The sequence below is a fragment of the Megalops cyprinoides genome, chromosome 1, assembly GCF_013368585.1.
Source record: "Megalops cyprinoides isolate fMegCyp1 chromosome 1, fMegCyp1.pri, whole genome shotgun sequence".
NCBI classification, from domain to species: Eukaryota; Metazoa; Chordata; class Actinopteri; order Elopiformes; family Megalopidae; genus Megalops; species Megalops cyprinoides.
This window is the reverse complement of record NC_050583.1, coordinates 60,316,782-60,342,185: the sequence shown is the minus strand read 5'-3', so window position 1 is coordinate 60,342,185 and position 25,404 is coordinate 60,316,782. Positions and strand designations below refer to the sequence as shown.

General features: G+C 36.7%; 1 protein-coding gene across 1 annotated transcript in view; it reads left to right on the top strand.

Annotated features, from left to right (window-relative positions):
• The window catches only part of sorcs3 (sortilin related VPS10 domain containing receptor 3), a 199,214-nt gene that overhangs the window by 79,066 nt on the left and 94,744 nt on the right, over positions 1-25,404 (top strand). The window contains exon 2 of the mRNA XM_036524445.1: positions 7,629-7,696. Coding sequence (XP_036380338.1) covers positions 7,629-7,696 — 68 coding nt within the window. The remainder of the gene's footprint in view (positions 1-7,628; positions 7,697-25,404) is intronic.

Below are 25,404 nucleotides of genomic sequence, written 5' to 3'. Positions count from 1 at the left end.
AATTGTTTTTTTAAATTGTATGTATATATATATATATATAATATAACTGCTGTATTTTCTATTTTCTATTGCATTTCATATGTAGCAAAGCCACTCAGGTATAGATGTCAAATACAATGCCAAGTCAGTGAATTTGAGTAAATAGCTGCCTCTGAAATCAAGCTTTTGGAACACTGATGTGTGTGTGTGTGTATGTATATATATATATATATATATATATATAATCAAACAAGGCGAAAATCACATCTTCGTATGATTTCATTGGAATTATTATGCAATAAAACACAGTGTTCATGCTCCCTACGGGGTTCAGCAGCATTATAAGAACAGCAGCACTTTATCCTCTCAATAAACAGTGTGCTTGTTTGTCACAGTGTGTTGTTTCCACTTTTCTTTTCTAAATTCTGTTAGCGAGGTATGTGTTCGAAATCTTAAAAGATTAATTTATGCTTTCAAATTTATTTACCATGTCCTGTCACGTTCAAATTGGTGCTTTGGACAGCTACGCATACCAAGTAAGCATTGAAAGGAGCACTTAGAGCAGGGAAATTCAAAGAATAATCTGTCTATATAATAGAATAATGAAGCTGTCTTAAAAACCAAATGCAATTAATGATGTAATAGCCTTTTTAGGATGCACTCTTCAGATGCCAAAATGTCCTTATGGAGACAGAATGACCTAAAAACTTTCTTAGTCATTCTTTTACTTTTCGAACTCCAGCAGTTTGAGGGGGGTTGTGGTATAGTATCTCCACCTTTTAGTGGTGCAGGAATTATTTAATTATTCAAATCTGTAAATCCGTCAAGTGCATTGTTATTGACAAATATTATCAATAGCTTATCACAGGCTTCATTGAAGGTCTTCAACTTCTTATCAAAATGGAACAGATTAGCATTACAGCACAACCCCTTTGATAAAGGTGAATAAAGCACTCAACAGCCAAAATCGAAAACTTTTTAACCTCCTAGGTGTCTACCCAAGCACATGGCAAGTAGATGTAAAGCAGTGCTACTTCCATAAGGCAGACCAGTGTTTTCTAGCAAAATAAATAAAGAATTGTCATGGAACCTAGTGCACGAACATAGCCTAGAGCACACCATTGACCAAAACAATACATGTTTTGTGGGCTCTCTACCACCACTCTAAACTACAGCAGTCTTACTGTCAATCTTGTCTGCATTGACCAAAACTATTGCACGGGAATAGAAGGAATTCAGAAAACATCTTTTAGGTGGTGGTGGTGGTGGTGGGGGGGTTCTTCTTCAATCAAATCAAATCTGAGGTCACACATACGTGTGTTTTTGACCCATTGGTTTTCAGTAACTAAAATGTGGATTTACAGTAACACAAACCCAATTACAAATGTTCCTCTTGAGATTTGGTTGGAATTTTACTAAATGTGAAATGGGGTGGTTGAACATGCTCAGTCTCATCTATCATATGCATTTCTTGTAGCTTAGCTGTCTATTTAAGTACATGGTTTGTTAATTTTGAGCTCGAACACTACAAAAAACTGATTCTGACTTTCCTTTTTTCCCCCAAGAACAAATCATAACAGTCTGCTATAGCCTTCACCGGGTAAAATATGCCTGAATCCTAGAGTACCACCCTAAACTGGATGAAACAAGATTTTCAGCGTTAACAGTCCTAAACAGTAGTATTTTTTGTCATAAAATCATCCTGAATTGTGTAGCATTTTATGTACAGTGCAATCATAGGGTGTGATCAGCTCTGTTCTGTTTTATTTTGGGTACAGCATTTGCCACAAATTTTGCTTTTTTGTAATACACTGTATGAATCACTCATAATTCCAATGATAGAGGTTCTATGGTAAGGAATGTTTGAGTCGTCGATGAGAGTGAAGACATAAGTAATCTGGACATCACTTTCATATTGCACCAGTCATTAGGGTTATCACACAGTACACCTCCAAACTATGGGGGAATCTATGTCGAGACAATGAGCCATCAGGGGATAGCTCACTTTTCAGATTGGCTGAGAATGCAACTGCTTAGACATGCCACCAATCTGTTGAGATGTAATAAATATTGCATAAAGTAGCATGCGCTATATCTGCATTCAACTTAATAGTCATTAGTCTTTCAATTACACCAAACTGTTAATTTTTTTTTATAACAAACTGCTTTATTAAGAATGTGATTTTTGGTTCTTCAAAATGGACATGAATCGGGTCTAATGAAAACTGAGGCTTAAGACTTCAGGTTATACTACTGTAATACAAGATACCTGTGAAACACTGTACTAATACAGAGGGCTGGAGTGATAGCACAAGTGTAGAAACAGAACAAGGTTGTAAAGATGCATGATAGTAGCTTGTTGACCTTCTCCAGTTTCTCTTACACGTATTCTGACATAAACATGCAGAGGATTTTGCTCTTATTCTGCAGCTAGCATTTCAAGCGCCTGTTGCAGGCTTATACACTCACCCCTAGAATGTTGTACTTTCACTTCATGCTTGGCAGACTATTTAAGTCTGACATGGAGGCTTGACATTATGGTGTTTGTACTGTGCTTGTAATGCGAATAGCTTAAGGGTCTCCATCTGAAGTGCTGTGCCTTTGAGAATAAAATTGCATCTACACAGAGGCAAATATTAGACTGCCAGGAGGAGACACTGCCTTGGTGAAAGGACATATATTCTTATTTTCATTATAGAGATGAATATGAACATAAAAACAGCAGCATGCTCTATGAATATTTTGGACCATTAAAAAAATGTATTAAGTTCACTGACTGCAAGCTGCATGTTCTTGAATGCAGCAAGCAACACACCAGGGGGGTGTTCATAACCATCAAATGCATTTTTTCTTTTATTTGTGACAGTGAGGCTTTGTCTTGAAATACTATCTGACTCTGTCCTTAACTTTCAATGACAAATTTAAGCAACCGTTTCTGTTCTGACACTCAGAGTTCAGCAGTCACTGAAATGAACAAGCAATCGTTTTTAACATGAAAAAAGCAGAGCATTTTCTTAAATTCATCACTCAGATGTGAAAATAAAGCAGCTGGAGCAATTACTTTGAATGCTCCCCAGATCTATAAAACAGATATGCAAAATTTTCCTGTTTTTCATAACTTAAGGTGTTTAATCTGTAGCAAAACACCATAATAAGAGCATGCCTGTGTACTGTAATTTTTTGTAATGTTTTCACTGAAAAAATGTCAGCTAGATCCTTTGAATTGTATTCTTTCGATCTGTGCATAATTTTAGAAATAAGAGTATTTGTTTTAGATTTGTATTTTTGTAAGGTGTTTTTACTGAAAAAAAAAAACTCGAACTATATTCTTTCACAAGAATTTAGAAATTTAGAAACAGTATACAGTATACAATACTGTACAATACTGTATTTTGTTTTAGAAACAATATACAGTATTGTTTCAGACTTGCATTTTTCATCAGGTGTTTACATTGCAGTGATTGAAGTTTGTTTTTAAATAAGCAAGCAACCATTTAGCGTTCAGTTTGTATGCATGTTAAATTTAATGTACTTGTTACCAGGTTACATACCATTGGGCCAGTGGTAAACACAAACAACTTGAAGATAATACAATTAACGTAATGACAGCTTGAGGGAAGGATGGGATGTTCTCCAAAAAAGTCATTAGCTCTATCACAACATCATTAGGGGTGGTAAACTAAAAGAGTGTTCAAAATTGAGTTTGGCATGTTGAATTGGTCTTTGTGGACATCCAGTATTTAGTTATGCTAATATTATTTTTGCCACAGTTGGGTAATTAAACTGCAATGATGATAATCCAAGCTGAGCACAACTGACATTTCTACACTTAATTGTAGGTCAGTTGGGTGTTAGGATGTAGTTTCTTTACAATTTATTATAACATATTGATTGGATAGTGCATCATATTTATATATATATATATACATTTTGAATATGTCTGTGAACAAGATTATGCCAAATTACAACCCAGCCCCACAACCAAACCCCACAACCCCTTTCAGTAAACAAAGTGTGCTTTTCTGTGATTCATTGTTAATATTGTACATTTCAGCCAATTCTGACCTCAGTGTTGTAAACTCACTCAAATCCATCGCTTAAACGTAAAGACAAAAGGCATTGTATTAGGCCTGAATTTGAGCCTTCTCTCTGCGTTCTCTTCTCTGTCAGTTCTTAGGAAATTGTTTCAGCTTTTATATGAGGAAATTTAGAGGACATAGATCAAACTTACTCCCTGCACCATAGCTTGAGCCCCTGCCTTTCAATATGGATTTACTATTCAAAATGCCATGAAGGGGAACTGTGTGACTCACTTTCCTGAGCAGACTGATCTCTCTCATACCCATAGGCTCTGCATTGGCATGGCAACAGTCTGATGTGTATATATATGTGTGTGTGTGTGTGTGTGTGTGTGTGTGTGTATATGTATGTATGTGTGTGTGTATATATATATATATATATATATATATATATATATATATATATATATATATATATATATATATATATATGTGTGTGTGTGTGTATTTTTTCATATTGGCCTCTTTGGTAGTGCAATCTTCCTTGGCCCAAACCATCTGCTCTCCATCTTACAAGAATGAGCCTGAGGCTAGAGCACCAACTTTCCTAGTAAGGCATCAGCTGGTCTCCTGTGAGAGTTAAATGAGTCCAGGGACTGCTCTGGCTTGTGGGTCAGCCTCTGGAGTCTGGAAGCTAGGGGTAAAAAAAGCAATAGGTCAAAGCTAACAACTGGCATGTTTTTTTTTAAGTAGCAGCAGGACAGGCAAGGAGTCACCTCCAGTGAAGTCATTAAAATTCTTATTGGGGTGTTTTAAGGAAGCATATGCCTTAGGGGTAAATATTAGCTACTAAGGAGTGTTGTCGAAAAGGTCATTCAGCTTTGAACTTGGAAGAAAAGAAAACTGGAATGTATGTGTGAAAACAGCCAGTTACATGTATGTGGAAGTATTGTACAGAGCAATAAGACTATGAGTTTCATGGCTGGTGACTAATAAAAACATACAGCTTGATTTCTTAATTTAGAATATGCATTGTTTATGATGTGTTTTTATGATGAATGTATTTGGTGCTGGACAGTTCATGATAAATGCATTTGGTTCAATCTACTTCAGATCACAATTAACTTATAATTGCAAGGTCAGGACAGAAGCTAACACTGACAAAAATGTTTATTTTCTGTACAAATGTGACATGATGAAAAGCCTATAGCTCATGTAAGGTGCTACAGAAACTATTTTCTCAGTGATTAGTTAGGAGAGAGTGTGGATTCATGTCTATTTCAGGATCTATTTAAGGTTTTAATGTGATACATTGTAAACACAAAGTGTCTATATTGTACAGATATGACCATGTTAATCATATTAATGGTCCTCATGTCTTTTGTTTACATTTTATTCATTGTGTTCAACTGAAGTATGAGGATGTGTGTATATGTATAAATAAAGTGAATAAAGTGACCCGGTGCTGCTCTGGCCCTCAGGTGGTGGAATGAGCTCACCTCAACAGTAAGGACAGTGAGGTCACTGTCCATTTTCCAGCACAGACTGAAAACCCACCTATTCAGACTACATCATGCCTTCCCAGGCTCTACAAACCTAATACCGTCGTAATAGCTTGTGTGCAGGTTATAAGCATTAGAGGCAAAAGCCTATTGGCAATGTACGCCTTTGCTACAGAAAAAAAAAGCTCAGTGATGAAATCATTGCAGTAACAGAAGCTTGTGGTGGTACAAGCTTGGTGGCTGAAAATGGTGATAGTAGTATATGACTGTATGCCTTATGATAGTACTTATTGTGGCAATGACTCCCTTAATGGCACTCTATCACAAATATGGTTGCAGTACTTACTTATATGGCTGCTTGCCTAACCTCATTGAATGTACTTGTTGTATATTTCTCTGGATAAGAGTTTTTGCTAACTGAATAAATGTAAATGTCAGGTTTATTTTGGTAGATACATAAAACATGTTCTCAAATTTGACAGGGTTGACTTTTTGGGATTAGAATTATGTAGTATAAATTTAAACAACAAGAACAGAAAATGTGTGCTTTCCCTTAGACTCTTTGGTTCATTTTGGCAAAAATGTAATTTGTGTACTTGAAATAATAATTATAAATAATAATTATTGATGTTATTGATGTAATTTATTAATTATTATATTTATTTATGTTATTTAGTGGTGATATGAATATCACCAAAGCATGTATAGTCATGGTAGATTTACAGTTAAAATAGTGTGAGCTTAGTGTGACCTCATTGTTTAACAGTATCCAAGTTCTCCAACATGAATTTGAAATTCAGCTGAAGCTACAGACAAATTTTTGGTACATTGTGTACAAAACATTCCATTTTGCCTTTTTAGTCAAGAAATATGAATTACCTATTAACAGTTTTGTCTACATTGCAAAGATTATATTGGCCATTGATTTATTGGTGTCTTTAGGATGATTTAAAACCTGAATAATCTATTCCAATGTGCAATACATTTCAGAACCAGCCTGACAGAAGAATTAATATTGTAGTGGTCCAGGGCGTGTTTGCAAGAGACATTCATTCAGTCTTGTGTCTGATTATTTAGTCACAAAAATGCATCTGTGCCCTGTCCAAGTTGTATAAATGAATCTATTGTGTTCAGTGGTGTTACTAGCCAGACCTACAATATATCAGTGATTAATTTACACTTCAAAATGTACAGTTGTTCCTGGGATGAAAATGTAGTTATTTGTTTTATGTGTTTGACTTTTTTTTCAGAAGAAAACACCAAGTGTACTGTAACAGTACTACCTCCGTACTACCTCTAGGTTAAACCAGAAAAAAGTCATATTCAGTTAAGAAAAATCAAGTTTGAGAAGGTTCAATCAATTTAGCCTTATGCTCTTTGGGGTCAGCCATATGCTTATAAGGACTGAATATTCAGGAAGAGTTATGGCCTGAAAGTAGATGTACCTAGGCTGACGTCAATAGTTTTTTAAAGCTGTTTTTTAAAAGACTGTTTGGAAGATAGTTTACTAGCAAGGAGGGCAGGCAAAGTACTTGAATGTCCATTTGGCCTAGCAGTGAGGCGAGGTTATGTTATGTCATTAAATGTCACCTTTGTCATAATATTGAAGCAATAAGATATCCTCAAGGGGCATTTGTTTGCTTTGACTTTGAATCTGAGAATAGAAACTAAACAGTAACACTCCATTGGTGGGTGTATAGATTAACCTTAAAGGTTAGAAAACAGACCGTTATTTAATTTAAAAAAAAGGCATTGTACTACATTAAATTCCTCTAACAAACAACCCACAGTTTTCCTGAAATTTGTAGGCAGCAGATGTTTAATGTAATTTTGAAGAGATAATGTGGCTGAAGTCTTTCTTCCCACGGTCACTGTGTCCTTGTTGTCATCCAAAAGCCTTCCATTGTTAACAACTGTCTCACCGGTGGGTGACAATGAAATCGATTAAATAAACTAAAGTGCAGCGGAGTTCTACAGGTATCCACAAAATTGAGGCGTATTGAATTGCATTTTTCCATAAGACAACTGGGCAGTATTGATTGAACCCATGACTGAATGTATACACATTTACCAATATATTTAATCTCAGATGCTAAAGTGATATAATGTGTTTTTTCCTTTGTTTCAGGTGATTCTGATCCTCACCAAGCTTTATGATTTTAACCTGGGGACTGTCACTGAAAGCTCTTTATGGAGGTAAGATGGAAGGATTTCTTTTCCTTTCTTTTGAAAATTAAAACACGTGACTGATGAAGTTATCATTGGCTATCAAAGGCATAATTCAAGTGGATTACTGCGTATCATTGGGCACCCTTAAACCATGTATTACTATTATTGATTGTCATTTTAGACCACTGTTAGCATTTCTAAAAAAAAAAAAAATATGTATAAAATATCAAATAGCAGAGCCCAATAGTACCAGATGAAAAATGAAGTGGCTGTTTTCTTATGTTGTGGATATTCAATCGTAACATGTCCATCCTCCAAACATCCCTTAGAGGGAAAAGGCTTTCTGAGTAACAAGGAACAACATGAGTCTTATATGTAACACTTTGTTATGACCACGATCTAATGTTGTATAATGTACAAAATGTTCCCCAGAATATTTTAAGAAAATTCTTTTTTGTAGGTCACATATGTGCAATGGTCCCTTTGAAGGGCCCCGAGTGTGAATGTCATGAATATTTAATTATGTCATATAAGACTGGAACAATGCTATATCTGTGTTCTCGGATGCGGTACAAGTAATAGAAACTTATTCTTTCTATGCCCAGTTTACATTGGTAGGAGTGAAATAATTTTTCTAAGGATGGCGTGGGGAAAAAATCCAGACTGGTTGTCCAAAACTAGGGACATCACACCACGACTAACAAAGCAAAATCAAGGTAAACCTATTAGTTATGCAGCTTGCACTGATCTTGGTAGCAATGCAGTTTGGAGCAGCCTAGTGGACCTTTTGCTCCACCTTCTGCACTGTGGCATTGAAGACCACATATTTCTAGCACTGGCATGTGCTAGTGCATCCCTGCTTATTACAGCAGCATTGGCACTAGCTAATGACAGACACACAATGTACTGTATTTGATGAGCAGCAAATAAAATACAACAAATGATCTCTTGACAAAGCAACGCATGTCAGGTCTCTGCCACATGTGAAATGTATGACTTAGCCAGCTAAAAGATTTCTTTCTTCTGGTCCCAGAAATGGTATTGTATATTTTCTAAACCAACATTATTGCGTAAGCTTGTCAAGACTTGTAGCAACATATGCAGTACTGACATGTGCAGAATACATAGAATAAAAGGCTACAAATAATGTAGCCTAATAAGGTACTATATTCTTTTGGCAACGCACACGAAAGCCATTTTAGCAAAAAAGCAAAATAATATGTTGTTATAGAATAAATGAGGAGTATTAACATGAGACTGTGGCTTTGCAGGAAGAAATTTTGGAACTACCAAAAGTGTACCTGAGACCTGTTTTTTGGCAGTGAATTCTTGGATGACAGAACTGAGAAATGGTTGAACTGACAACTGACAAATGTTCCAGATTATCTCGATGAAGGCTTGTAAGAATAAGATGTATAAACCTCTTTTAATGGATCAACTGACCACAAACAGTGCCGTCAACTGCAATGACTCATAGTAAAATCATAATGATGTCACATTAAGGATGTCTCGGAAAAGGGTTCCAGCGCTGGTGTGATGTTCACTTAATGCAATGCAAAATTTATATTCAGGTGCATAGCAAGGTCAAGTTCACTGAAGCTGTTTGAACTTAAAATCTGACTGCATGCTGTTTTCTAGCATTCCTTTTAATCAAATATGTTAAAGTAAACATGTTATTAACATAACAACGCAAATAACTAGTAACAAATAACTGATCCAGCAGTACCGAATACAAAATGCAACAGTTTGTGAAACATTTAATTAAAAAATACGCTTGATTAAAGTGAATGTAAAATGCAAATAATTTAAACAGATTTTGAACCGGTGGGACATGCTCTACTTAGGAATGGCTGAAAGAAATGCACAGTATATAAGAAGGAGGTTTGCTGAAATAAGAGTGTAATGTCCCTTTGCATAATTTAAACATTAACCCAATATTTATTTATTCATAACACAAAATGGAACACTGCATAATTTAGGGTTTCCTTCCCCTAGAGTCCAAGCAGGGCCAGCTAAGGATGTATTGAGATTGATTAATTAGTTTTTTTAAAAGGTAATCAAAATAGGTTTAAATAGATTTTGCAAGAACTACAAGTAATGCATGACAAAGTCATCATGATATGTTTAATGTAAATTTAATTAGCTGTGTTCAACCAGTCCTCTAACTTGCTGTGAATTCTTGCAAAGACTATGAAAAAAACCTGCTTACTAATGTTACTACTCTAATCTCTCATGCATTATGTTAAAAATCCATCCAAATAAAGTCATAGTGATGACAACAACACATCTTTTTGAAATTTTGACAAATACATGTGAACTACTTTAGGAAAACTTTTTCTGTCTTTTAAAATGTGCTTTATAATGTATCTCTGAATGCAGAATGGGGTTTGCCTGATACTTTGTGGAGGTGTTTGTTTTGTGTTTGCAGAATGCAATCCTTTCTTTTTCTAGTTCAGTTCACTGTTTGATTATTATTTTGCTCACTGATTATCTTGCTGCGTAGCTATGTGTCTGCTGTCACTCTCCATGAGACAATTTCAGCGAAGGCTTGGAACAGCAGCCACCTGTCTGTGCCTGTCCTTGTGATTTCAAGGTCAATACCCAGCTTCAGGTCATTTCTAAGAGAACAGGATATGGAACACTTCTGCAAAATTGCAAAGGGTTATGGTTGTTGAGTGACGCACGGCCAACGGAACAGAATTTTGTCATTGACAAAACCTGTGCCCGACAATATAGCTATGCGTATTATGTAACATTTAGATTAAATTTTTGCCTGGCAGACACTCTTATCCAGAGCGTCTTACACAGCTTACAATTTCTCCATATTATCCATTTATACAGCTGTATATTTACTGAGGCAATTCAGGTTAAGCACCTTACCACAGGAAATGACAGCAGTAGCCTACCTGGGAATTGAACCAGTAACTTTTTTGGGTTATGAATGCTTCTCTTAACCACTGCTGCCCCGGTATATCTGGTTACATCACAGTTTGACCAGACAGGAGGAAAGGTTTTTTTTAAAAAACAACAGGTGAAAGGATATGCTTAACAGGTTAGACACTGGCCCTGTTGTTAACCGTCCTGTCTTTTCAGGCATGCTTGAGATGTGTATTTTGTATCAGCTTTTGAAGTTGTACTAGTAAGCGATGTGAATAGGAACCGCTGTTTAGTAAAGCAGCTTCAGAAGAGTTTAAATCCTCCTTGGCAGCGAGCCTGGCGCTGTGTCAAGACAGCGGTAGAGCAGAGTGGGTGCAGACGCTCTCTCAGCTGGAGCCTCTATATATCTCCATGACGCTTGTCCCTGCTGTAGGATTACACATTGACAAAACAAGAGCAACAATAATAATATTCCACTTTGTTCAAATTAGGGCCAGTGGGAGAGAGCAGCGACATTGTCTGCTGCCTTTTTACACATGTAGGTCTTGTTAAGGCAACAAAAAGTATCCGCCCTGTTTATTCCCATACAGCGCCTTCCAAGAACTGTTGTGCGCGTCACATTGTGGTCAACTTTCCGCATACACAGTGCCATTTGAGATCACAGCTGTGTTAGGATTTAGACCAAAGACATCATTTAGCATCTTTTGCATGGGATAGTCAGTTCTTGCCACAGCCCAAATGGCTGGCAGATGCTGACTTTTGGAAAAAGGTCAGGAGACAAGAGATGCTTGGATTTATTTTAAAAGCCAATCTGTCAATATTTAATGAACTATGTGACCTTAAACAGTGGAAAAAAAGACCAGAAACTTGTAATTTTTATTTTTCAAAACGGTTACATTTTATTGTTGTGAGGAGAATGTTTGATCAGAAACTTGTAATCACATGAATATATGATACCATATTTTAAAATCATATTTCTATCATTTCATCATTTTCTATCCAAGTAGTTTAAAATAATACATGTGTTCTGACAGGTGGTAATTTGTGATAAATACTGCATCTACAAAACAGAGCTATTTTGCTGAATAACAAAGTACAGGAATTTACATAGTTTGGTGTTGTTCTTGTATAGCCTCTAGGGAACCCTTACTATTCTGAATGAATAAAAAAATCCCCACAATTGAGATTAACCAAGGAGTTTATTTAAAGTATATTTGATGCACTATATTTGATCTAGCAAATAATCACCACAATATCTTCCCCTCATGGCACCATATCCTTTTGAATAGAAACACTATCGTCTCTCTTACAATTTTACTATAATGAGAGCATTCAATGAATTTCTCCATAATATACTTCACCACAGACAAAGGACTTTTGAAATACACCAAAAGCTTTCATTCCAGTCTGGTTAACATGAAAGTTACTTAATGTATTCTTCATTTGTTCATTAATGTTTGAACCACATGAATTGTCCCTTATTAGAGGACTTCCATTGTGGGCTTTGGATGGTGTCAGTTTCAAAGAAACACCAATGGAGCATAGTGGCTGTGTGTTCATGATCAGCATATTCCATGGAAGAGCCTGCAGTATCATCTGAGGCCAACTATTCATACACACTAATGTAATATGATCGACAACAAGCTTTGTTCTGAGGTTAATGGACAAATGACATATTGGGTTTTTCTATCATTCTACTTTTTTTCTAGTACTTGTACATCACATACATATTGGAATAGTGGAAGCTTGGAAGGAACAGAGGTGAACTAGGGGCTGCTTTGGTAGGTAGAACAACATTACAAGCATGCACTTGAGTAGTGCATAGTGGGTGATTAAATGCACTTATTTTATAATGTTATCATTATATGTCTCATATAATGCCCCATACACTTCAGACAGCTTTTGTTTCCACTGGGCCGGTTAGTGGTTGTCATAAGCATTGACCTAGGTATGCATTGCCCTGCATCTATAATTCTTAGCTTATGATGAAAATGAAGTACCTCACAGCAGTTTTTTTTTTGTCTGTCTTGCCTATGCCAAGTTCAGTAATAGATTACAAATCTCTAAGAAATGTACTCTGTATCACATAATTTTTTCATAAAACAAGGACACATAGTAGAAATACATGCATTTTAATTGAGCAATGCAAGTCTGGAAATTAAAATTGACAATAAAGGAATATCAGCAAGCACTGAAACATACATTAAAGTACAGTTTATCTGATAAGGTAACATTACATTTGAGTGGATGTGATGAACTGATCCCGTTGCTACAGCAGTACCCTTGACGATAGCTTTCAAGTAATGATGTCAATTTCTTTTCTGAGTTAATCAAAGATGTGTTGAATGTATTGTTTAACGAAGGGTTACAGGCTTTGACTAGGAGCATATTTAGTTTTAAATAAAACAGAAAATAACCTAGCCCTATAAAAACATTGGAGATATGATTAAATGGGACAGGCTGCGGGGAGTGAAGAAAGAAGGCTTGAGTAAGTCAAAATGCATCAGCCCAGAGCTGAGCAGCACATTCTGATTGCAGCAGTGACCGTGAACAGGTCTTTGAATGTAATGTTTTGTGAGGCAAGGTGGACCGGGATCTCCCTCAAGCAGAGAGAGCTGCAGAGGTGCTGGCCCTTGCCACTCCTCTTTCGCTCAAAATGTGGCACACCAGTTTGTGCGGGAGAGAGGAGTGACATCCTTTCGAATTGCATCATTTTCGCTGAGCATGCTCATGAGCGCGGTGGTATTTTACAGGTCAGTGCATTTAACAAGGCTTGGGCTTTGTTTCCTAAGTGACCTTCCTTATGCATGTGACCTTTATGCTTGTTCCAATGTGTTGGAAAAAAAAAAAAAAAACATGCTGAAAGTCAAAGATGTCTATGAGGTTTTATTTCTAAAACTTCTGAAGCTGGTCAATAGTTGTGTTTTGGACATAGGTTAGAAAGAATCTAATTAGTTTTTCACTATATGTCTTTGTTTGCTCATTTCCTTTTTTATAGGCAAACTATAGTACTAAGTGTCAGTATCTTACATTTTAAATCTTATGGGTCTGCAGTATTTTTCCCTCCACAAGCCTCAGGCTGAATTCATAAGTCATTCATTTTGTTATTAAGGAGGTCACTAACTGCGTTCCTTTTCACAATATTTAAATTTTTACCTTTTTAATTACATACTCTTGGGTTCTCCTCATATCCTGAAGCGTACTCTAATTTAGTTTCTGCCACAATAGTAAATGGTGAATCTGATCATGAGCCTCACAATGAATGCAATATGGGATTTCAAACAATTAGAATTCAGAAGCTGACTTTGAGGCAGTTTTTCGTTCGTAGTAATCAAGTTAAAATCTCATCAACTCGCCAGATGCGACAGACCTAAATGTAAGTTTATTATCCTGCTGAGTGGGTATGTGTAATTGATTTTTTTATGCATAGCCGAAATGTTTACACTAGGCTTGTACAATGCGCACTGTAGATGCTGTATAATTTGAAACATGAAATATTGCCTCATTTGGGTGTTGCATGCATATAACCAGATACTTTTTCTTGATGGACCAAGTCCACATTCTTTGAAAACTCCATGAACGGTAAAGAAAAAAAAAAATCATATTAAAAATGTAACTAATTACAAATGTTAACACTTTAGAATGTGGTTTAGTTATAAATGCTTAATAAAGCTTTAATATCAGCATTTTATGGAAGGAAAAAACAAAAGAGTAAGCACCATATACAATGGTAAACGCATATCATGCTGTACAGGTTAAAGTTAAACCAGCGTGACAACCTTTTGCTAGTGTTGTCACCTCACATCGCAGCCTTATGTCTCAACTGGCACAAAGAGGGCTAAGTAGGTAAGTACCACTTCACATCAAACCAGGTGAGACGTCAGATGAAGACACTGAGAAATATTCCACACAATGGTACAGTATGTGCTATGGATATATTCTCATGTCAACAGTTGACATTTTCACTGTGCGTGGATCATGTTCTTACCCCGGCCTTCTCTTTAACAATGCATTTATTAACAGTCATTGATTTTTGGCCAAACTTCAACAACATATTTGTATGTAATATAATGCATTCATAAATGATGGATTAACAGTAATAAAAACAACATGGTATTTAAACCAAAATTACTCATAGATTAATAGAACAGAATGCGTTGTATGTGCCATTTATCGGACACAGCAGAAAATAAGAATAATTCTTCTTCTTTTTATTTTTAATAGGCATTCCATGGAAATAGAATGTTAATTCTGCATATCAAATTGGAAACCTTAATTAAACAAGTCTTAAACCTAAATAAAATTGACGTGGAAATGTTTAAGAAAGAGCAGCTTGCTTCAGACTTTACCTCTAGACCAAGTTGGTAGCTTCAATCACTATAGGTGTAGATTTCTTTGTTGTTGTTGTTTTTTTTCTTGTCTATTAATTATCCACGCCTCAAGGCATGAACAGGAACTGCAGAATCATGATGTTTGCCAAGGCAAACATTTATTGATTTTATTGGTTGGTTTCTGTGACATCTGTGACAGTGTATAGGGTGTAAGGAAGTGACAGTGACAGTGATATGTCAAGCACTGTGTATCCTAAGAAGGCCAATCCTGCGGCAGCCAGAGGGCATTATCTTATTGCCGTGTACTTCTCTGAAAAAGATTTAGCTGAATTCTGGATTCACCTTTGGAAGTTTAGAAACCTTTGAGGTTTCACAAAATCACCTTATTCCATCTCTTCATGCTTCAGTTATGGGTTACAGATGATTGGCCCTGAAGCGGCAAAGTGAGAGGGAAAGTGACAGATAAACGCTGTGAGAGACTGACTATGTCTTTTATCCAGGAATGGCTCTTATTTACCTGTTTTCTTTGAACAGTTGGAAGAAAGGCAAGAAAGAGCAGACTGTATGAAAGTGAATTTAGCTGTGCATTTTTTTCAGCCAAGAAACACTACTTTGTTTGTATTACATTCTCAAAGCCGAACGTTAATGGCTGTGTACAGAGCGAATTTCCTGTGTGTCTTTCTTCTTTCACTTTTCTCATTACTTTATGTCTGATTTTGTTTCCTGGTTCCTATTTTTAAGCTTACAATATATGAGACTGTGCAACTCAACTGCATATGAGAAAATGCATTTGTGTATCATAAATTTACAGGATGATTTAAGGTTGTTCGACAGCTGTGGAAAAGTGATTTTATATTAGATTGTGCATACAGACTATGCGGTGTATAAATCATGCTGAGAAATGAAGGGATATAAATCAAGTGATACACATATATTTTCATTTAATATGGTAGTGTTGACACAAAGTGGCCAAGATAAAAGTAACAATCTCTGATTTTTTATTTATAAAACACAGAAACATGGGTCAGCATAGAGTTGTAAACCTAACAAGCCTAATCATCATTGGTGAAGCAAAGTTTATCCTTGCTTTTCAAGTGTTCCTGCTGTCATTACCTCACTTTTACCTTGCAAAGTAGCATATAACATCCCCCAGAGGAAAGCCAATGTCGGCATGTTGAAAGCTGTAAAGTGGCAGTTTTTGAGAAGTGAGGGAAGAATTACCCATTAGAGTTTTATCATGTCACTCTCTTCTATGGATGTACCGGAATCCCTAATTATGGGTGTTCTTTAATAGTCGTGGCCCGCATTTCAGAGTAATGGCATACTTGTGATGGGGTTATATTTCTTGGATGCTAAAATTTGGTAGCAATATCCCATTCTTTCACCAATTCTCTCATTCTTCTCTAAAAGGTCCAAGTAATGTAACTCAAGTCCACATCTCTGGTATCTTTTAGTGATATCAGTTTTTATTAACTAATATTGTTAAGTATCAGTTTAAACAAAGTAGTAATTACAATTGTAAACATTTTTAAATCAATAGGTTTTAAATCATATAATGAGGCATGTTACTGATAATTTACTGTTGCAAGCAGATAAACTGTAATTACGTCATAGAAAAAAAAAAACAGAAACATTTCAGTCTATCCATACCAACCAGGCTCCGGACACTGATATGTTATTACTAATAAACAAACATGCAACTTTAAGACTTGTAATAGGAGGACTCTGTCTTAAAGGTGGCTCGGTTTTTCCCCCTTTGATATATTTTAAAAATATTATTGGACTCCAAAAGTATAGATTCATAAATCACTGCATGCACCTAACATCTGTTTTAGTTCAGCATGACCTCAGTGCTTTTGCTGCCTCAAGAACAGGGATCTATAATGTTATCATGCTGTGGCCAGAATCAATTTTAAAGAAACACATTTCAGTTCCTCCTCTGCTTTGATGTTGACAGGGTGTACACGAATACCGAGGTGACCAAAGGATGAGTCATGTTACATTTCAGGTCAGTGCTGATGTTTAGAGTGAGTGAGAAAAGGATGTCACCAGTGTATTTGTCTGGCAGTGACCTAAAAAGCACTCTGCCCTCATGCAAAAATCATCACACCTACAGGGAGTTTCAAACTTTTATACGTTTATTTAAAGATTTATTCAGGAAAAAGCTTTCTTGAGTATTGAGAATAGTATGAGGTCAAGTTCAAATTCTTAAAGCTATCAGGCTAGAAGGGGTTTTATAGAATTTAATAAAGGGACACGTTAATGTCAAAAGTTTAATTGTGATGTTGGCCAATGACTATGAAGGATAGATTTATATATTGCCTCTTAAACCACTATTGCCTTTTAAACCGAATGCTTTTCAAAACATTCAAGTAGCAGTTCAGTTTGTGTGCAAACAAAATCAGTTTAAAAGGATGCCTTTTTATGCATAATGGAAAGCAATGCAATTGTTGTGAACATAAAGACAATTGAGCATCTGTTCAATCTGCGGTGATGTCTGCTTGGACCGATGGAATATCAATAGATTAATCTCTCAGTGTTGACGCTAATGGTCTAATTCACTCTAGGTTTTCTTAATCTTAATTCAGATCTCCCCCACACTTTGAGTTCATTTGCAATTTAACTACATTGCTTTGAAATACATGCCAATGCAAGAGGAAGTGGGGATTCCTCTTGCGTTTTTATCTTTTCATTAGTCCTGTATCTCCCTATTGCATTGGTCTTGTTTAATAGAAATGTATTGGGCAATTTAACATTCACATATTCTTTGCACTTTCCTGCTCATAGTTACTTTTTAGCCATACTGTAATCACATGCAAATGTCAGCAGGCTGCAGCTGAAGGAACTGCTCTCTTTTGCTGTAGTGGTATGTTCACAGCATTGGGATGATATGTTTATGGAATTCCTAAAAAACTACAGTTATAGGGAACACCTACAATTTACAATTTACAATTTGGTATTTCTCAGACGGTTTTAAACCAAAGGGACTTACAATTAGTGCATCAATCAGGTTTGGCTAACTACCTCATAAGCAAAAGATTGCAGTAGGAATTCAAATTAATTATTTACAGTACCATGCTCCTGTATATCCTACAATGATAAACCAGCATATGGATAAGCATCGGATAGGTCAAACTAGTTGCTAACATCTGCTAAACTGTTACAGAAAATGAAAGAAAAAGTAAATACAGTGATATTTTTTATGCAGTGGGCCAATTCAGTGTCATTTGGTGTGATACAATGTCTTCTTAAATCCATTCAAGTTTGCAATGAGGTAACAACATTGCAATCAGCAGATTTTTTCCTTTAACATATATTACAGCTGTTATTTCTGTATGAATTTGCACCATGTATTTCCACTTATGCCTGACAGAACAGCACACACTCGCGTGTTTTGGCGAAGCTCAGTTTTGTGTATAAATTTCTGTCTGCATTCAGGTGTTATTAATTTAATAATTAATGAAGTGGGTGCCATTCTTTTAATCACATTTGGATAAAGATTCTGAATGATCTGGTAATTGTTTTCATCGTTGCTTTGAAGGGGAAATGGTGTTAGAAAGTTTCAGGTGGTTACAGTCATAACAACTGCAGTGCAACAGTTACTTCAGCACATGAATCAAACAATGCAGGTTTACTTATTTTTAGTTCTCCAGTTCAGTGTAGCCTGCATGTTGTCAAGGTCTTGTGAAAAAGGCTGCATTGTCCCCTGTGGAAATCCTCATATTAGGTCTTTTTTGGCACTGGTGGTAGCATAGCCATGATAAATTAGCTCTCTACTGTCATCACGCATTTCTTCTGTTACGGAATTTCATGAAGCATGAATTGGTTGCAAACAACAATGTGCCTAGTCGTCAGTATCCACTATTTTTCCTTAAAGAAATTAAGATTTGCAGTTAAAGTCTTGTTCTGTACATCAGTTCTGAGGACATGGAGTGGTGGTGGATTTTATCATGAGCCAAGCAAGGTTTCATGACTAGGGTGTATCTGCCCTTCCTTTAAAACAGACTAACAATACTTTGTCCATTCTCCATAACTTTTACTTTCAGTGTCCTTTTTTTGTTTTAGGAGAATTTCAAGGGTCTTGCTCTCTGCCAGTTACTTGAATACCTACATTTTCAAAGCATGTTTTGATGCATGCCATATTACTTTCTCAGATTTGTTTTTGCAATAATATATACTTGGATCTTTAACATTGTCCTTTGTGTAATGACAGGAGATTAACTGAATTCTCTGCCCTGTTGGTCAAATATTTCAACCCTGAAAAGAAAGTTTGAGGTTCTAAGCCTTTTTTATTCTTGTTCTGCTTTTGGGAGTGATTAAATAGACATGAGATACAAAATCACCAAATGTACAAACCAATGCAAATATAAATGAATACATGACTGACGTCAACAGTTATGGTAGGTTATAATATTATGAGTTGAAGAACATTTACAGGAATCATGCAGTACTTGTGTCCTCTCTTGGTGTTGGATGATACTGCACAACTAAATGTCCACCAAATGTGGACCTGCAGCTGTAGACAGATGCTCATCATAAATCTTGGAACACCAGTCTCATTATTCCACACAGCTGTGTTTCTCCCAGTCTCATTATAGGTCAGAATGATCACAGCAATGCACAATCAATGAATCAATCCGATCTGATAAAGCTCATAGATATAGTCTTACCATAACCATCAACATCAAAGACCTCTTTCACAGGACCTGTTGAGATAGCAAGAAGACTATTGTAGCTCAGAGACAATGGCGATGGTACGGGTGTTCTGCTGTTGAACAAGAAAAATGCTTGTGTGCCCTCAAACTGACCACCAAAACTAAATCTGGCCATCCAAAATCAATCGGGTGGTGGGTTGATGGGAAGCAAACAATATAGACCAAGCTTCAAAAAACTAATGTCCCTGTTGGGATCTAGCTACTCAGTGACACCAGGACAGACCTTTTCATGTCAGTATCTTCCAGTACCCAGCTGGAATAGGATGAGAGTATCTTTAAATAAAAATTCCATGCAATAATTTAATATTTCCACATATTCGGTTAATAATGTGTAATCAAATTCTGTCATTGCGTACGGTGTTGTACAATTTGCTTATGCACATGCAAGAAATATTGTATTTTTCTGTTTTAGGAAAATTCAGATCTTGCACAAAGTGCTGTACAATAAATTTATGTTCGCAAAAGCCGAAAAGCCATTGTTTATGCAGATACAGATACAGAAGATCTGAAAATCAGGTTTCACGCACTGAAAGTTTCATATTTCTTCTCACTGTTCATCTTTTTATTCTCATATCTTGAGGTAACCTCGTGTAAGGAGATAAAGACAAAACATGCCCACGTAGAACCTGGGCTGCAGTTGGGAAGGCTTCAGGTCCATTATTCACTTCACCCACGCATGAGTTTCCCTCTAACTGCCTTTCATAGACAATGCAACCTTAACTCCCACTGCTCCTCCTCTACACCTGCAACTATCTCCTACCCTAATGTGGCAATTCTCCCAAAGTCATTTTCAATTATGCTTCAGTGAATTCTGTTAAATTAGAGGAAGAATCCTGATGTGGTTTGTGAGCCCGGGGGCGAATATGTGTGTGCGCGCCTGTGTGTATGTTAAACAGATAAGCAACCAGACAGCTTGTACAATGCTAGTCTCCTTGCTGAGATAAGTCCTGCTGATGGCAAGGGAGATTATTAAAAGTTATATTTGCTGCCTTTGCACCAGACACCTTTGTCACAAATACCGTCCTTTTTTCTTTTTTTTCCTTTTATGTGCATTACTTGCAGAATGGATTTTCATGGTCATCATAAAACTTTCAATAAGTTCCAATTTTAAATGCAAAGCTAAGGGAGTCTGGCGCTGGTGCTCCCTCGATTTATTTTAGAGATACGTTTGTTAATGGTGTGTATTAAGAGTTCAGGCTAGGGAGGGACAAACTGATATCACAACATTTAACCACAGCCAGCGGAGCCTTATCATGAGTAGTGGGGCCATGAATGTTCCTTTTACGATCCACAAATCCCAGTGCACAGGCAATGTGATGTGGCTAGTGGTCTGTAATTTTTGGAGCGGATTTTTATATTTGTTCATTCAGTTTCAGTGCATTTACTTACGAGTAACAAATACCCTGTACCTGAAGTGATGCGGTAGATATTCTGTAGAGTGGATGAAGCATGTTGTTCATAGGTGTTCTTCATGTCTTTCTGCAATTGCGTGTAGGTGTTGAAAGCTCATGTCATACTAGCTATGCACACATTTTCAACATGGAATTATTTTTCGTACGTATTTCTCCACTACCTCTGGTTGCCTAGTCATCCCTTCCTGAAGGGGTCACCCATCTTATACATGTTCATCCTTTACTCTGGCTCCCAAGTGGTGGAATGAGCTTCCCATAACTGTCAGGACAGCAGGGTCACCGTCTTTCTTCCAGTGCAGACTACAAACTCACTGATTCAGACAATATCTTGTTTTCCTCAACTCTGACCTGTATTCCTTCTAGTAACAGCCTTGTGGTAAAACCTGACGGCAGTTTAATCATTGAAGGCAAACGCCCTGGTGGCAGTGTGAGCTTTGGTAGAGGCAAGAGCTCAGTGGTAAACCCTTTGTGGCAATCAAGCTTGTGAGTTGTCTGTGTATTCATTGAAAGCCACAAAGGTAGGAATAAAAACTCTTTAAATGTACAAAGAGCAGACAGCTCTAGTCAAGGGGTTTTGTTCAATGACATAATGATGAAAAACTTGCGGGAGGTTTGATTCGCTCCTTCAGTAATATCTGAAAGAATCTGCTCTGTACAAGGCATAACATGAACAGAACAATTTCCCTGGTTGACTCTTCAGAAGTGAATTGTACATAACATAAATTGTAATGGAAATATATATCATTTAGACACTTGTAGTGTTTAACGTGTTAAGTGGTTCACATTAGATCAGCAACATGCATTTAAATTTTAATTTAAATGTAGCACTTGAAACATTTTAAGCAGAAAGAAATGCCCATAAGCACTCATTTTTTTCTGTTGTATCATGTTTGTTATACATATTTATATACATACACGAACACACACACACACACACACACACACACACACACAGAAAACCTCAGATATCGCCAAAGTCTCTAGTGAACATTCGTTGAGTGGGAGTACAGCTACTCCCTCTGTCTCTTAGCATGATAGATATGATGGCAATACAAATAGATCATGATGAATTACGGTGACCTGTATGACACTAACCAGTTGGAAGAAAAAATATCTAAAGGATGCCATGATTTACTGTTTAACAAGGATTTGAAATACTGCAGTAGAGTTTTGAGGGACACACATATTTGCACTTTAATCAAAAATGATTAATTATTTCATATTTTGCTTATATCAGTCACTTCCATTGTCGGTGTAACTCTGCAGCCTAGGTCACTTGCAAAGTATGTCAAATAATTTCTCATACATGCAATGTTAGTCTTTTTATTTTTGTTGTATGCACCCCAATTATTTGTCTTTTTTTTTACTTTCTTTTTCTTTTTTTACTTTACCATTTAGCTTTACTTCCGGTGCTGGGTGTAAAGTGACAAAGAAAAGCCTGCCAGCTAATTTGGAGCTGCGTTGTGTGCTGACTGCTTTGTGCAACCAATATGCTGCTCTAGTGATAGAGCTCATCCTTTCAAAAAGCAGCCGATGATTAGTTTTGTGAGGTAAGTGTGAGACTAAAACTAAGCTTAGATCATGCGTGAACTAACCATCTAGGTACAGTCTAGGCAGAGTTAGACGTTCCTTTACAAGAAAATGAATAAATCATGTAACCTCTGCAAGTTTGACAGTGAGAGAATTCATAAAATGAGGAGGATAAAGCTGTGAGGAAAAAAATGGTTTATTATAAAACCACAGCATGCACAAAATTGCATGGGTGCTGAGCACTTACCTCCAGGCAGAGGATAAACCTTCAACAAACTCATCTACAGGGACATCGCCCTTTCACCCCAGTATGACCTACTCTCATTAGGCTGGCCTCTCTTCCTTGTTGTTTCTTTCTCACTTTGTTTGCACCAATAGCTATTTCATTCCCCATCAGTAAGAACGCAGATGTATGTGCTGTAATGTTTCAGCGAACCTCTTTTGTGCACTTATTTATGTCAGCTGGAGCACTTACACTAAAGAGTCCCAACTGCCATGCATTTCTTACTCATGCATGTTTAGAATCATTTCCCCTCTGTTTTATTATGTAAGGCTGTGGTTTGAGCAAGATTACTTTTGTCATATACAATGGTTTCTGATCTGTGCACAAAATTATAATAGACATTGGAGCAGAAAATGTCAAGATCCTCAGCAAGCATGATTTTCCTTTGGCCCTAACATTTGTTTGGCTCCTGACCTGGGTTGTCTGCCTTAAGTACTGTACAAGTGGAAATACATCAGTCACTCACTTGTGTTAGAGGCTCAAGGCTTGGTCTTGCCTCAGGGTTTCAAACCAGAGAGTAGTCTCAGAGGATAACACAGCTGTAGTTTCAGGTAAGTGATTCTTTTGTTAATCTCATCCTGACACCAAGCAGTCCTCTTGCTAGAAGGCCAGCGGAGAAGCTTTTTTTCCCACTTGGCCTGTCTGTTATCTACGCAAACATACCTCCATATCGTTTGGTCAGCGGGCAGCCAATTCATCTGCAAAGACCTCTGTCTGGGCTTGGGAAAGATCAGCACCTTTTGTTTTGTTGAAACAAACAGAGCCTATAATTCTCAGATGTGTGTACATCTGCATGCTTCAGGTTTATCCATTACATGTGTGCATGAGTGACTAAGGTGATTTAGTTTGAATTTTGGTCAGTTTCTTTGAAGTCTTATGATTCCCATCCCTAGAGCCTGGTCTACACATTTCATATACACCAACACTAAAGTGTTCTACTTCACCAGCAGCCATCTGGCATTGCCTCACAACAATCTCTAATGTGATTTCTAGCCACTGATGTTTTTATTGTTCATTTGATGTTCATGTAGAAACATGCATGGCTTTTCTTTCTATCCTTTTATTTCTACCCTGAAATGAAAAAAAAAGAAAAAGAAAAACAGGCTTAGTGAAATGAAAAGCAATATTATACATGACCGCACCTGGGCAAAATGGTACACGGTTATATACAAGGTCATTGGATTTTTTTTCTTTTTCAATAAAATAATAGCTTTAATGGGGAATGCAATACATTCACTTGTATTTGCATGAAACACAGAAAAGAAAAGACTAGCAGGACTGCTCTGAAAAGGGCAGACATTGCATTGGAAACCAATCCAGCAAGTTGGAAGAATGTTCGATTATGTAAAAAAAAAAAAACTTATCATAGTCACCAACATTAAATCATTTCAATGGTTAATGGCACTTTTAGCATACTCTCAGCTCCATGAATGCAATTTAATGAAGCAGTATATTTGAATGTTCATATGTTTTCCTCGGGCTTTAAAGTAAAATGCTGGGATGTGCATAATGGATTGAGCCCAGAGCACTTACTCACACTTAATCTATTTACCAAATTTCAAGAAATATTACAAATAGCATCTGGGCCACCTATTATACTTAAGCTAACAACACAGCAGAAATGACATTAGTTTGCAAAACCAGTAACTTTTATGATAATTGATGAACAGCCATTTCCCAGAAACAGCGCAGAGCACCACCTCATCTGGAGATATTTGTTACAAATTGAAATTATCAACTCTCTAGGCTACATCTGTTTTTTCACAGCTACATTTCTTCTGTCCCCAGCACAATTCACAAGATCACAGTGAAGCAAAATAACAGGTGCCAGATCCAAACGGATAAACAATGGTCTATGTGGACAGAGCTGGGTGAAAATGAAATGATTGAACAGAGTTAGAAAATGTCCCTTGTCGCCTAGAAAGGAGCTCATTGTTTGCTGGGGATAGTATATTGCTATAATTGCATGTTAATTGTGAATACAGATCTGCTCCCTGCTGACTCTCATGAATTTTTAATCATCCTGTTTGTGGAAAATAAAATAAAATCAACTGTAGCTTGTGCAGGTTATTGTTTGAGGCTTGATGGGACTGTGTTTTTTTTTTCCAGTGAGGGAAGCACAACTGTTTTCAACAGAAGGCTGTTACTCAGAAGCAGACAAACCAGCATGCTGTAGATATGTCTGAGAGCTTTACTTGAGAGACCATTCAATAGCCAGATTTGATCATAATGTCACTGCGGTGGACATCGAGGACCTCAAACTATACAGTACATCTAGTCTGTCCCCTGGGAACCATACCCATCATGTTCATTTGTTATCAAGATTGGGCTCTGCTTCTTAACTTTCTTTTAATATTCTTTGGAAATTGAACTCCTACACAGTCTCTTGCTCTCCGTTATTATACTTTGTAATCATTGCAAACGCATCCCAGGCGCTCAAGAATGAGCCAGGATGAGAGAATTTTATTGTAATTTCAGAAAAAATCCATTGCACAGCGCAGGGCGTATGTGGGGGAAAAAAAAAAAAAAAAACAAGCAATAAAAGGGGAATTCCTTTCCATTGTTACCAATCTTCAGTGATACAGTG